The sequence below is a fragment of the Serinus canaria genome, chromosome 1, assembly GCF_022539315.1.
Source record: "Serinus canaria isolate serCan28SL12 chromosome 1, serCan2020, whole genome shotgun sequence".
NCBI classification, from domain to species: Eukaryota; Metazoa; Chordata; class Aves; order Passeriformes; family Fringillidae; genus Serinus; species Serinus canaria.
The window spans coordinates 25,167,628-25,182,208 of NC_066313.1; the positions used below are offsets into that span (position 1 = coordinate 25,167,628).

Consider the following 14,581-nt stretch of genomic DNA (forward strand, 5'->3'; position numbering starts at 1 on the left):
AGAAACATGTCCTGGTTTATTTAAATTTTATGTCACCTGGCCACATGTGATTGTTTGCCTGGGTTTCTTTCTTCTGGAAAAGATTCTTTAGCAGGAGACATAATGTTGCTATATGCTGTCAAACCTTACATTATATGCTGAGCAGTGTGCTAGTTGTTTCTAATGCTTTGTAAAAAATAAAGCATTTTTTTCAGTGGATTTATGCTTTTTTGAGAAAACACAGGGTAACATGTTATGTTGTATTCTCATAGCAGCTGTGTTGCCAAACTGCTCTGAGGCCAGGTTTGGATAGCAAAATTTAAAATATATACTCACAGCTATGCATTGAACAGCTGTTTTATGGTTTCAGTCATAACAAATGAGAGGCCCAATACTGTAATACAAAAATGCATCATATTAAACAACAGAAAAAAAAAAGTCTTTTAAAATGTGTGCAAGTTCAGGCAGCACAAACAGTCTACACTATCAATCGGAATTTTGTTGTTACAGTTCTAATGTAGATCTGGGAATTACATGGTTTTCTCTTTTGAAGTTTCCAGATTAGAGTTTTGAGACATCTTTCAGAGTTCTGTTCAGATCTTTCCTTTGACCTTTGTTATATTAGATTTCCAGTCATATCTTAGAGCAGTGAAGAACAGTTACCCATTCAGTTGCAGTAAGTAATTTGGTTCTTGGAAACCACACCACCTTTTTCCTGCCCAGACACATGTCAGCTTCGAGCATGAACCCAAGGCAATGATTTAGGATACTTTTCCTTCTGTCACAAACTCTGGGCATTATTCCAGTAAATCAGAAAGAGAGCTAGTAATGTCAGTGTTGAGATTATATCATTAAACAGTACATGAGCAGGAAGAGAAGAGAGACTGCAGATTGCAGAAAAACAAGGACCATTAATCACAGAGTCCCTGTCTACTGAAGCGCAACAAATGAGGACAGCTGGTCTCCAATAAGTCTACATGATTTTAATTGATAGAAGCTGTTAAGGAAAAAAGCATGCATACAAAGAAAAAGCATACACATGTAAAATTATTTTTCTTTGAAGTCAATTTCAGTATTTCAGTCTTATCCTGATTTTAGCGTGTCATTCAAAATAACTTGATTGATAATGATATAAAATTGGGTTTAAACTTATTTTAGTAAGAATGTATGATAAACACAGATTTGTGTATGCTGCAGCTAGCAGAGGGTGGAATACCAACATATCTTTAGTTTACTTTTCTAACAGCTCTGTGAAAGACAAGCTGTTAAACAAAAGACAAGTTTCAACCTTTCATCTTTGAGCTAGGTCCCAGTTTACATTTTTGGAACTATGAGATTAGAAACCAAAAACTGCATTTTTGATTTATGTATTCAGTGTTGCATGAAGGGATGAGAGAAACTCTACCCTTAGGTGTTAGGGGTTTTTTAATGCAGATGCTACAAAACCAATGAAATAAATAAGTCAAAAACTTTCTCTTTTGAGAACATCATCCTCCCCTTCCAGCCTTTGTTATTTGGCTTTCTTTCATTGCTAAGAAACTTAGTGGCTCTTACTGTGCTCTGTATTGCCCATCACTGTCACTGTGTTGGTATTACAGCCTCATTTTTACTTAACCTTCAAAGAAATTTATGAAGGACAAGTGAAATATTACAAATATGAAATAGTGATTTCACAAGCCAGTAGACAAGAGAAAAATCATGTACATTGTCTTTCCCCTGAAGATGAGAGCAAGAGTTTTTCAACCCTGTTTCATTAATTTGCTCACCTCACTGATTTTGTGGAACTTTTATTCTCATTTTTGTTGTGTAATGACCTTGAGTCAGCATCAGAAACAAATTAGAAGTCACTGAAAAGTATGCTGGTTTCTTCCAGCCTCCTTTTCTATTTAAGGAAGCATGTTTTCATGTAATTACCTCATCTCTTTTTCTTGGGACTAAGTGTTCATATTACACCTGTTCGATCCACAGCATTTCTGTTGTGTAATACTAAAGATCTAGGCAGGGGGAAAGTGTCACTGTCAGTGATCCTGCTCCTACAGGTAAGACACTCCAATGAATTTGCAGTCAAAACCGTAAAAGGGAGTTGACAAATAAGCGTGTCTCTTTGCTGTGCATTTGCCCAAGAGGAAGAAAGGTAATTTTCTATCATTCTGAAAATGAAACAAATTATCCATAGCACAGGCTACAAAAGCTGTACATCCCCTTGCACACCTGGATTTCAAGAGTGACTTCTAAGTTGTTCTTGAGCTCCAGTAATGCCCATAACTTGCTGCAGTGCTATTGCAATTAGCCTTGGAGTTATTGAGGGTGGGAATTTCAGTGCCTGTCTCTCACAGGAAGATAGAGAGCAGCTGTCTTTCTGTATGTGCTATGGCATGCTGGACAGACCAGGGTGACATTCTGTGGAGTTGTAAATAAGGGAAAGAAAGAAAAGAAATAAAACCAGGAAAAACGAAAGGTCCTGTGGCGTGCTGTAGACTTTGACTGTCCTTGTAAAGAGTTCATAATGACCTCATAAGATTTTATCTAAATACATAAATTAATTCTTCATTCAAGGGAAATCTCTGGGTTTACTAATTTAATCAAATGGAATGGATTCAATGTATTTCTGAACATCCTTTTTCTGATTTGTTCTAGGTTCTTTTGAGTTAACTGCTTGTAAATAATTTTTGTCGATACCCATTACAAATGTTCATATAGTTACTACACTGATGTCCTTTGTGGTTAACATGAGCATTTCCTAAAACAAGTATTTTTAGAGGCTGTAAGCTATTAACTACAGTTGTGACTGCAAAGTCATTTTAAATACTAAGCTCACAAGTCAAGAATGGGTCTAACTTCAGGCTTTTAGGGTTATTTCCCATGTCCAGAAGGTTTACACTGAAAATTCTGGCTTTTGAAGAAACACAGGAACAGCCTACTTTTATTCCCAATTTTTTTAACAGAAAAGAAGGGAAAAAAGAAACAGAATGTACTATTAATAGTGCTTTACCTTGAACTTTGTATTTTCATTTTTAACACTTTAAAGGATTAATGATCAGTCTAAATTTCTAAAAAACAGAATGCTTCAGAATGTGCCAAAAGATCCAGTGAAAAAAAGGGACAGAACCAAAATATCTTGAGAAAGAAATTGTTTTCCAGCTGCTTTTCTTAAAACTTTTTGATTTTGGGTTTGGTTTTTGGTGTTTTTTGTGTTTTGTTTTGTTTTGGGGTTTTTTGGGTGGGTTTTTTTTGGTTTTTTTTTTTTTTTTGGTTTTTTTTTTTTTTTTTTTTTTTTTTTGGTTTGGTTTGGTTTGGTTTTTTTTTTTTTGCTTGTATCTTAAACACTTTGAAAGCAGCAGTGGACCACCAGCCATATGTCATATCTAAATAATTTGATGGAAAATAGCTGCTTTCCAATAAGCTTTTTTGCTTTGTCAAAATAAATAACTGTGTTAGATATCTCAGCACTATTTAAGCCTATTGGCCTTAAATTAAACTCTAAAGTGAAAGTGTTTTCTTAACAATTCTTCTACACAGAATTTGCAGAAATTGAAGTGGGGGTGGGGGAGAGGAGGATGTCTTAATTATATGTAGGATATTCACAAATAGCTAGAAGTATACTTTGCTTAGGATAATTTGTATTGAAATTATAGTTTAGAGGTGGAATCCTGATTTGTTGTACCTCAGCATTTGTACAGAATCTCCCATCACTGAAATTCTTAAAATCAAGAGGTATCTTGTAGTAATTTGTTCTAGCTCAAGTGGTAGTTAATTTGAAGAAATCAGATTAAATCAGTATTAAACAGAAGAGAGGAATCTCAGAGGTTCATTTCTTACATTCCAATCCACAAATTAAATTTTTGCTGTTGTACAAGCAGCAGTGAGTGTGATGAATACTTGTATCTAAACCAGTATAAAACAAAGACAAATAAAACTGCTTTCTGGACTGACTGGGTAAGATGAATAGTCTGAGATACCAAACTTGAAAGGAACATTGGGAAGCAGAAGTCTAGAAAGTACCTGTTACCACTGTGTTTACTCCATTTTTCATTCACGTTTCTTTGTAAGGAGCATATATTGGATTGCCTCATGTAAAGCAATTCATTTTACTGTCTTTCTTGAAAACATTGATCTCTAAAGATATGAGGTGTAAGCTCAAGTAATATCTTCAGGTAATCCTACTGTCTTCAGGTATTGGTTGTTCAGTCAGGAAATAGGCACAGTGGTATGTGAGCTAAATGGTGACTTGTTTCACAGCTTTTAATTGTAAATGGTTTGTGACTTTCATTAGTAACTTAAAATTTATGGGTAGACATGATTCATGGAGTAGTTATAAACAGAATAGTCATATTCAGCTCTGAATTTGGTGGAAAAATACATTAAGTTTTAATTCCTACATTTCTCATTAGATGGATATTCTTCATCTACCCAGTCCTGTCATCACCTTTATTTGCAGTAGATGCCCTATAGCCTTAAAACAACAAATATTTGAGCAGTCTGTATAATACTCTGGGAAATATCCAGAGACAGAATTGTTAATGCAGTGTTTTGAGAACATAATTTACCTTAATATTCCTCTTGTGTCCAGATATTCCTAAAAAACAATGATATGCTGTCACCAGGATGCAATGCAATTTGCGTTCAGGTGTTTTTATCTCTGCTTCACTTTCTTCTATGTAAGTAATTAAAACATAAAATAGGACAGATAAACTGATTTTAGTTCAAAATAAAAGTTGACTGTTACTAGCAGAAAATATATGTGAAAGATAATTTTTCTTATTTTAAATTAAAACTAAACCACATTATTAAAAAAACAGGTTGACTACAATATCAATCTCAAAGGCATGTTTCATTCACTTTCCACTAGGATCTGTGTGTGCAGGGCTGCTAGAAAGTTTTGAAATTATCTTCTATGGTATTTGAGGAATTTAGTATGAATAGGAGAAATACTCATGTTGTGATTAGTATCACCAAGACCCTGAAAGGAAGGACCTCTCCAGATGTGTTGAACTGCTCTCTATTTCATTTGACTCTTAGTCAGCCAGTTAGTAATTTCAAGTATTTCCTGTGCTCTTACATTGGCCCTACAGACTTTGCATACTCTGCAAGTAAGTTAAAATTAGAGTTGAAGTTAAAGATTGGAACTCATAATAATGGAATTCATCTTGGGTTTCTGCCTTCCTGGGCTTCCTGGTATATAGCAACACCCCCTGTAGCAGAGGAAATGTTATTACTATGCACAGACCCAGTTCACATCTATCTGGGTGTTACCTCATTCAGAGGGGTCCCAGGATGAGGGAAGAGACGAGACAGTTGACTCCATGCATCAGAAGGCTTGATTTATTATTATATGATATATAAGATATAAAAACTATACTAAAAGAATAGAGAGAAGGATTTCACTACTAAGCTATGCTAAGAATAGAAAAGGAATGTGTAAACTGAAGTCTTCTCAGACTGAGACCAGCCGAACAGGAGTTCTGTGATAGGCTCTCAATTGCAAACAGTCTGACGGGGCCAATCACAGACATCCCCCTGTTGCATTCCACAGCAGCAGATAAGAATTGTTTACAGTTTGTTCCTGAGACCTCTCAGCTCTCAGGAGATGAAAGATCCTAAGTAAAGGATTTTTCATAAACCATGTCGGTGACCCATCTGGGGAACTGCACAACCATCTGCTGAAAACACATCACATGATGTGGATGGCAGACTGCATGAATTGTTGCTATTGTGCATGTTTATCGTTACATGTCTTACAGTGCTGATGAGCTCCAAATTTATATATAGACCAGGAAGAAGATTAAATACCTCCAGAGGCCAAATAGCTTATCATTTACATCCTTTGGTAGATCTGCTGGAAAAAGCTCCTTTCTTTCATTGTCAGTAGCTTTAACCTGTGCTTCTGTTTAGGCATTTCAGGTCAGCTACAAATTGCTTTGCCTGAATATCTGTCCAAATCTTCCTGTGTCCATTTTGTGACTTAAAGCAATAATCTCAGCTCAAATATTCTCTACTAAACTAATGGAAAAGAACCTTACACTTTCTGAGAGTACAGCGTAGCCAGAAGCTACCTCAGTCCATTTGCAGCCACTGGAGAGGGAGGGGGCACTAGATGAGTCTGATGTGCTTTGTTTTGTGTTACCTTTGTTGAAAAGTACCAAGAGGTTAAGGGAGTATGAGGGAAGAAAATTAATTGTGTGGAAATAATTTGTGCTTGCTGCTGGAGGGAGGACTGATACAAAGTCATGAAGTCCCCTCAGCAGCTGTAGTTTTTTTGTTGGAGTGAAGAAATCTTACAGAAGTCAAGAAGGAAGGGAAGGGCTTATGCAGTGGTTTTCCCATGTTGTGAATATCCGTTGAAGGCTACATAGACCAGAGATTCCTCTCTAGAGGAACCCTTTCAAAGAGCTGCTTTGAAAGAGGGCCTGACATCACATCAGCCAATCATTGGCAATTACCAGGGATGCTGCCCAGTCTATCAGGTGGCAGTGCCAAGAGAGCAGCTCTTGGGAATGACCAGCTGAAGGAAATAGCATAAATTAGTGGAAGGTACTGAAACCGCCAGAGGATGCTGCAGAAAGTCCCTGGAGTCAGGAAAAAAACTATAATCACTGCAGTGAAAAGGCAGACTTCTGATAGCCATAACCTTTTTAAGAAGGTGATCAACTTTCTCAGCAGCTGAATTCGTCTGTGTAAATTGGGTGTAAGACAGTGGCAGTCCCTCAGGAGTCACTGAGAGCAGAGGGCTGGGCCAGGACCATGACTGGCGTGTCTTGCAGCTACTGGGCTTGCTTCCTGTCAGGTACTCATGTTCCCAAGCTAATGCTTCTTCATGTTTTATCTCCCTCTTTTCCTGTAAATTTGTGAGATTTCCGTATTTCCTGAGAACCTGGACTCTGTTGATTATTTTGGTAGGATTCTGCAAGGCAGCTCAAGCTAATGGGTTTTTTTCTGTAGGAACCTTTAGAAACTGAATTCTGACAGGCAATGCTGGGCATAAGGAACACAGTTTCTGTGCTTGTTCATATTTAAGATTATCTGTATAAAGGGAAAAGCCATAGTGTAAGTTTAATTGCAGTTTTGATGTCTATGAATGCACAACTAAATAATTAAATTGGAATAACTGTTTCTCATTTTGACAAAAATGCAATTTACTTTCCACCCTTCAGCAGGTCTTCCCACTGACCACGAGCAACAGTGTTCCAGGAAATTTTTCATGCTAAAAATAGAAAAAACAGAAATAACAAAGCAGAGGCAGAAAGAAATGTTCTCAAAATTATCTTTACTTTTTTTCTAGAGGAACCCAATTAACACAATACAGATGATGTTAAGTAATCTGAGAGTGTTTACTAATACTTTAGATGTTATAGCATTCTAAATTATTTTAACACTGTAGTATTCTACTAATATGCAGTGAGTTTTTGGCCACTCAGACTTTAGAGCACTGAAATTTTCTGAAAAATATGCCTTTTCAAGATTTGCTAGTCAGAATATATTCCTTTCTAAAATAAAGTTCAATGTTTTGACAATGCCTCTTTCAGTTATTCCATTATATCTCTTTTTTACTTCCATAATTTATGTAAAAAACATGTTTTTTTAGGACCTTAGCAAAATAGTTTTCCTTACTAAATTCCAATTTAAGCATTTTAGTTAGTACCTCTGATTTTTAAAAAATTGCTATATCCTACAGAATATTCTATATCCTGGTTTGTCATTTGGAAAAAATGGTAAAATGTTTCAGACTGTTCTGGCAGAGTAGAAACACCTTTTTTTGTATCAATTCATCAATTTTTTGCTATTTCTTATAATGATCAATAAGATTTATGTTGTGGTTTGCTGTTAAGAATGTACAATATCCACATTTCTGGCTGACTTTCTCTTAAGTGATCAACAATGAGAAAATCCTCAAGTTTTCATTTAATTCTGTTGCATATTATCTGAATCAGATTGACAATCTGATTAAACTTTGTCAGAAGCACTTCATACTGACATAATTCAGTATAACCCCTAACTTCTTAAAAAGAAAAATAGCCTTTCTTTCTTTCTGGCTTATTGACTCGTTTTTGTAATGGCATCAAAAGACATCTTAATTTACTTGTGGAATATATGACTAATAGAGTCATATAATAGAATATCTTTCATCCCCAATGAAAACTACAGTGTGAGACTTCATTGTTTTCTCTTGAAGAAATCGTTATGTAATTTCAGTACTTACTGAGATGGAAGATGTTCATTAAAAATCTGAGTCTTGCTTCAAAGCTTCCAAGCCTCAAAGTCAAGTTAATATTTTCTGTAGAAGTGAAAAGACTATAATATATAAAGCAGTTTGAATTTAATTTACATAATGTAAAATAAAACTACCTCAGAGAAGTGCAGAGTTTTAGGAGAATATGAAAATCATATGGGTTTGTTTGGTGAAGCCTAACAATATATTGTATTAAAATGCCTAGTAATCCCTGTGCTCTAATAGGTTTGTTACGTACCTGGATTGTCTTTAAGGGAGTGCTATTTTCTTATAAGCTCCCGTATTGTAAAAGCTTTCATAATGGCATTTATGCATTTCATAATTTGACATTTCATAATGTTTAATAACAGTTTGGGTAAACAATAAAGTTTCATAGGGTAGTTTTCATTGTGAAAGAAAGAACATGCAGGATACTTTCTTACCTGGCTGTCCCATACATTTGGCAAAGCAAAGTGATATTATTTAAGTGGAAGTAGTTGAGCTTAAGAAAACAGGCATGGCTGTGGTGCTTTCTTTTCCATCCTTTAGCAATACCTAATTCTCTTTTGGTCCTTCATGTTGTGCATCCAGGCTTGATAGTGACTGGTGTCTGGGATTTCAGGTAGGCCGGCAAGATATTAAGTCTAGTAACTTACGGCCTAACTGCTTTTTGGTAGTTACTTCATTGGTCTGGTTTTTCTCTTGCTATAGGACCTTGTTCTGAAAGCATTATGTTCTTGAAATTTTAAACCTAAGGAGGCAAACGGAGGACATGCAACATCTGGGAATGCAGACCCCCACTTTTTCTGTTGGTTGTTGTGGCAGTGTGTCCTAGACATTATGACATGGAAGCAAATCTCAGGGATGAAAAGCAGCCCAAAGCAGCCTCAAACAGTGTGTGAGGTGACGTTGAAACTTTATTCATAATTAAGATGTAGAATTCATTCTTGCATGTGGGAGATCAAGTTTTCTGCAGTACCCTGGAATGGCTTGTGCTTGGATTTAACAGAGGACTGAAAAATAGCTTTGTCCTAGGTGGACCTGCTTAGTCTGATGACACTACTGCAAGAATTTGGAATAGCAGCATTCAAGTAGGGCTCACTTTGGAACCCAGGGTTTTTTTTTCAGTGACTAGACAGCTATGTTTTCAAGTCAAAATTATCTCCTCTTCCTATAATTTAACAGTTTACCGCAAACAAGTGTTGGGTGGTCTTCAATATGAAGTGATTAAGAGGGTTTATTAGCCAAAGAAGTTTTTTTATGGGTCGGGACACAACGAAACACCCATATGCTTTGCAGTGCAAGAAAGAAGAGTAGAGAAAGTAGAAAAATGCAAGAAATGGAACACTGACCAAAATAATAAGAGACTAAATAGGAATTTAACCAGAAGTGAAGGAAATGGTGCGCCAGAAGAGAAAGCAAAAGAAACAGAGTTGTTTAGTTTAAAGGAAAAGGATCAGAAAAGATGAGAAAAACAACTTCCCATTTGAAACTATAAAGCCAAAAGGGCAATTGTTTCCTTGCACCTGTTATGAGCAGAAGAATAAAGCTCATAGCTTGAGCTCCATCAAGGATTATGTAGGTGGCATATACCTCTGTAGTTGTTTCTGTAGGATCTTTGTTGGTCTGACTGTCCCCACAATATCAGTATTATGTTGCTGCTTGAACAAGCAGTTCAGTTATGCCTTCTAAAATTTTCAGTTATGCCTTCTAAAATATAGTTCCCATTCTCAAAGCAATTCTCTTGAAAAAGCTGGTGCTCTTTCCACTAAAGGCTCCAGAATTATTGCCAAAATTAGACAAATGATGGTAAAATTTAGCCCTGTGCAGCAGGACAGAGTGAAGGCTATCTTATATTTAGGTCTCACTTTTATCAACAAAACAAGATTTCTGTGAAAGGTAAGCCTTAGTCCATGATTCCACAATAATTTTCTCCATAAATTACAAACCTGAAGACTCCATATCTCAACTATATTCAATCCAGTGTGATGCTTAAGTACAAAAAAAGTAATTTCCCTCACTTTATTGAATCTAGCATTAAATGTACTAACAGTTTATTAGATACTTTAAAAACTACAGAACTATGCAAATACTGAGTATAATCTGTTTGGAACCTTTTTGTTGAGAGTACTTTACAGGGAATCATTACATAAAGTATATTTAGTTTGTATAATTATTGATCAATTCCTTAAAGAGTGGCAAATGCTCTACTCAGAGTCAAGACTCAGAGGTCTTTACTTGACTGGAAAGCCAAATTACTGAAAGATTGCCAACATCCCTCTCACTCCTTTATAATGAATTCAGAAAAATTGCTGTACCATAAGAATGAATTTTTTTTAATATGCGTAGTTTTAAATATTGAATGTAATTTGGGGTAGTTGAAGGTGCTAAGGAAAAAACATCGAGTTTGTATATAAAAGCCAGAAATAGCCTGTTTGTGGAACTGAGTGATGAATATAATAGCATGTGACATACCAAGAAAAATACCTGTTTTTTGTCAAAACTTACAACTCTGTACCATGAGGTTGGATTAAGTTTCAGTCTCCGTAGGTAGCCTGCATTCACTTACATTTTAGTAGCAAATGATTTCTCATCCCATAGATTTAGTTTTGTTTTAGTGTATGTAATATCTATATAATATAAAAGTAACCTGAACCTGCTCATTTGTCATCTGTGAAAACTTTTATGTATTATCATGAGAAATTGTCATGACATCTTTCCAAGCTAAAGTAGCACTTTTTCATCACCTTGTAATGAGTGTAGGCTTCAGCGTGTCTGTGGTAGTTCAGTTTTGATAAATGTTTTTATGTCAGGCCCTGCTTTTCCAGATGGCAAACAAATGAATGTTTTCTTGTGTGAATTACGGTATTATACTTCTATTGTGCAAAACATGAATCCCACAAAACTGTGTTTGACTGGATAATCTGCTTATTCTAAGAAAGGATATAAGAAAGCCTTCCTTGAGAGCCTTGAATACTGGCAGAGTGCAATTTACATACTCATGGAGATGGATAGACTTAATTCAGTGCTCAGGTGATGCTTCTCTTTTGTCCTGGCCTTAATATTGGCAGGCAGGATGGCCCTGTTTTGTTTCATTTTCTCTTTTATAATTTTCCTGGAGATGAACCCCCAGAACCTGCACATTCTTCAGAATGCCTTCTGGGCATGTTTTTCTCAAGTTATAAAATGGAAAGAATAATTCTTTCAGCTGCAGAAGTGTTATGGTTAATGTGGAATTCAGTCACTTTTATTTTGTTGTTTTGTGTTTTTTTTCTTTTCCAGGATTACTTACTGCCATCTACCTTTCCAGAGTAAATGGCTTTATGTTGGAACAGAGAGAGGAAATACACACATTGTAAATATTGAGTCCTTCATTCTTTCTGGATATGTTATCATGTGGAACAAGGCAATAGAACTGTAAGTGCAGATTATTTTTTTTTTCATTTGTATGTGTGGTCATTTTCATAGCTGTCTTAAATTTAATTTTTAAGAATTAATTGGTTTTTCAAATATTACCAGATCTTTTGACACCTTTAATTTCAGTGAATGCATTTCCAGTATTAGGTGTTTTTTTACAGGACATTAGGAATCAGATTTATGTTAGAGATGGTAATGGTATTTCATATAAAAGAAAAAAAAAGTGGTGTACTGTTTAACTATGAAGTTCCATGAAATACAGAAAGTCTTTAATCACTAAAATTCAGATTTTCTATTTTTATGAGGAGTCATTGACCACCATGTCCTCCATCCTGTGAAGAGAATAATGGGGTATATTTGCCCTAGGATTCTACAGAGAACTTTTCTTCATTGAACTGTGGAATCATTTAGATGAGAAGGGGCAGGAGGAGGTCTCTAGACCAAGCCTCTTGCTCAACACAGTGAGAATTTGAAGGTTAATTCAAACAGATCAAAACCTGATTAAGGGATAGGAAATATAATGAGTTCCTATTAAATAACAGTTGTCTAACAAGCTAAGCAAGGTGCCTGTGTTGTGGGTATGAAATGGAAAGAGACATACAAAAATCTGGAATACATCTGGGCTTCCTGCAAGTAAAAGTCTCGACAGAAAGGAAAAACTCTTTCTCTGCTGGTTTCTCTGTGAAGTTCCAGCAAGAGGAACTTCTGTGGGAAAGCTCAAAGTACTTCCTACAGTTTCTGAGACATTTGCTTCATGTTGTGAGGGACCTGTAACCTCTGGAAGTAAACTGAAACACACGATCTCAGTGAACCAAGAGAACAGTAGCTAAGAACAGGGTTACAGGCCTGCAGTGTAACCCCAGTTCTCAAAAATCCCTTCCTTTCTTTTCCCTCTATTATTATTATCATTATACTAATCGCTCTGTCCCCCAGGTTGAACTGATGCCTCATTTTCTTTCTCCCTCTCTACCCTCACTAAACTTCATATGCGCGGTTGTAAAAATCTAAGTTTACCTTCAAAGGACAAAAAACCAAGGATTCAAATAGTAATCAGGATTCAGTCTGCTGGTAAATCTTTCATCCAGTTCTCAATTTTGGAATGTTTGGTTGTTCTGCCCCTGTGGGACTGCTTGGCTCTGTTTAGTAGTTTTGACTGCAAAAAAGTACTGCTGCAGAACATGGTTTCCCCCAAAGTAAGATCATTTTGATGAGATATTCAGGTGGAAATTATCCTAATTGTTTTCGGTTTCTCACTTTGTTTTGGTGACATTGACATTTTGGAGGGCTTTTTGAATCCTGTATTTCTGAATGTCTATGTTTACTACATTTCTTTAAGTTTTTGGGAACAACGTGTTTTCATTTTGTGTGCACTTGTAATTTTCTTTCCTCCAGAAATTAGGATGTTTCTATTCTGTATCTAAATAGATCCCAACGTTTTTTATGGACTAGAAGCCTTCCACCAAGTTTCCCTTTTTATTATTTCAAAATTCTTCTGGATAAATGTTTTAAAATTATTTTAGTGGCCACAACAAACATTTTTCATGAAAGTAGAGTAGAATTATGCCCCTCTTTCTATGTGGAAAATAAGGGCTGCTTTCTAACAAGCTTCACAATTGATTTGTTGGCATAGGCTAGATGCCGTGCAATGTGCTCCCTCTCTAGAACCTTCAAGGAGGGAAGCAGCCCCTCCTAACTATCTTCTTTGTCTTTTCTATGCAGGAAAATATCTAGATTTTCCAAATTGTCTCTTTCCATAAGTTGTAAAAGATAATGACAACATAATAAAGATAGACTGTGTCACCTCAAGTACTTGGAGGTGCTGCATGGTTACCAAAATGGGTTCTTTTTCTAAACACAAGTTTGCCATATACTGTTTTGTGGACAGGTGAGCACAGAGGTGTTGAATGAGGTATTCATTCATTACTGCTTCTAGTTCTACCAGTCTTACAAGGATAAATTGATCCATGTAATCAGTGTGCTTCTCTAAAGCTCCATCCTTTCCATCCAATCTTACCATGTGATCCTTGATATGGAGTGGAGGAAGTTGTCCTTGTAAATGTTTTGCAAGTGGACAGGGGATCCTATGTGTCTCCAGATTAGTTTCCCTGTATTAGAGGAAGAAGCTGGTGGGAATAATTGTGATGTTTGCCACAGCAGCCACTTTTATAAATGCTGCAGTCCCTCTGAAGTTGAAATTGGGTGACTCAGTAAAGTAATTTGAATGCTCTCTGGTAACAAACTGTGATGTCTGTTCCACTACTGTTGCTTTCCTGCATGTAAAATGGAATGTAGATTAGCTTTTAAAGGAAATCTTATTACCTTTAAATGTACTTCATGAGGATGAACTTATGATTGTAGACTTTCCTTTAGAATACTGAGAAAAATGTTTGAAAGAAGAGCTTTATTTTGAGCTATGGGTATGTTCTGATTTGATTATATTTTTAATCTCCATATTATTTTCACATAATTTTTGCATGTTTTTCACATTTTAGTATTATAGAATCATAAAATAATTCATGATGTAAGGCTTCTCTAGAATTTTCAAGACCAACTTCTTGCTTACAGTAAAATCAGGTTGTTCTGGTCTCTATAAGTTCACAGGGTCTCTTGATGTTAGGTGCTTTCAAAGACAAAAGAAAATAGGAAAATATATGTATGTAAAATTCGGGAAAATTTTCAAACTTATAATGAACAATGCAAGGGGCAATGGTGCTCATAACATTATGTTAAATTCTGAGTTAATGATAACATTTCAGAGTCTGAGGTTAGCTTGAAGATGTTACTATTCTCTATAAAGCTTGGAAGGAAAGGTCGTGACAACATTGCACCTTTGGTGCAATCATATGTCTTTCAAGCTTATTGGCAAGGATAGACCAGTAAAAGCCATTGAACCCTCAGTCTAAGCTGAGGACTTGAATACATCTGCTGATGTATTCAAGTCCTCAGCTTAGACTGAGGGTTTATAAACAAAATTTTAAG

At 35.9% G+C, this 14,581-nt stretch overlaps 1 protein-coding gene across 1 annotated transcript in view; it reads left to right on the plus strand.

Annotated features, from left to right (window-relative positions):
* Positions 1 to 14,581, plus strand: part of STXBP5L (syntaxin binding protein 5L) — a 179,842-nt gene that overhangs the window by 76,920 nt on the left and 88,341 nt on the right. The window contains exon 5 of the mRNA XM_018908173.3: positions 11,468 to 11,602. Within this exon, the coding sequence (XP_018763718.1) occupies positions 11,468 to 11,602 (135 nt within the window). The remainder of the gene's footprint in view (positions 1 to 11,467; positions 11,603 to 14,581) is intronic.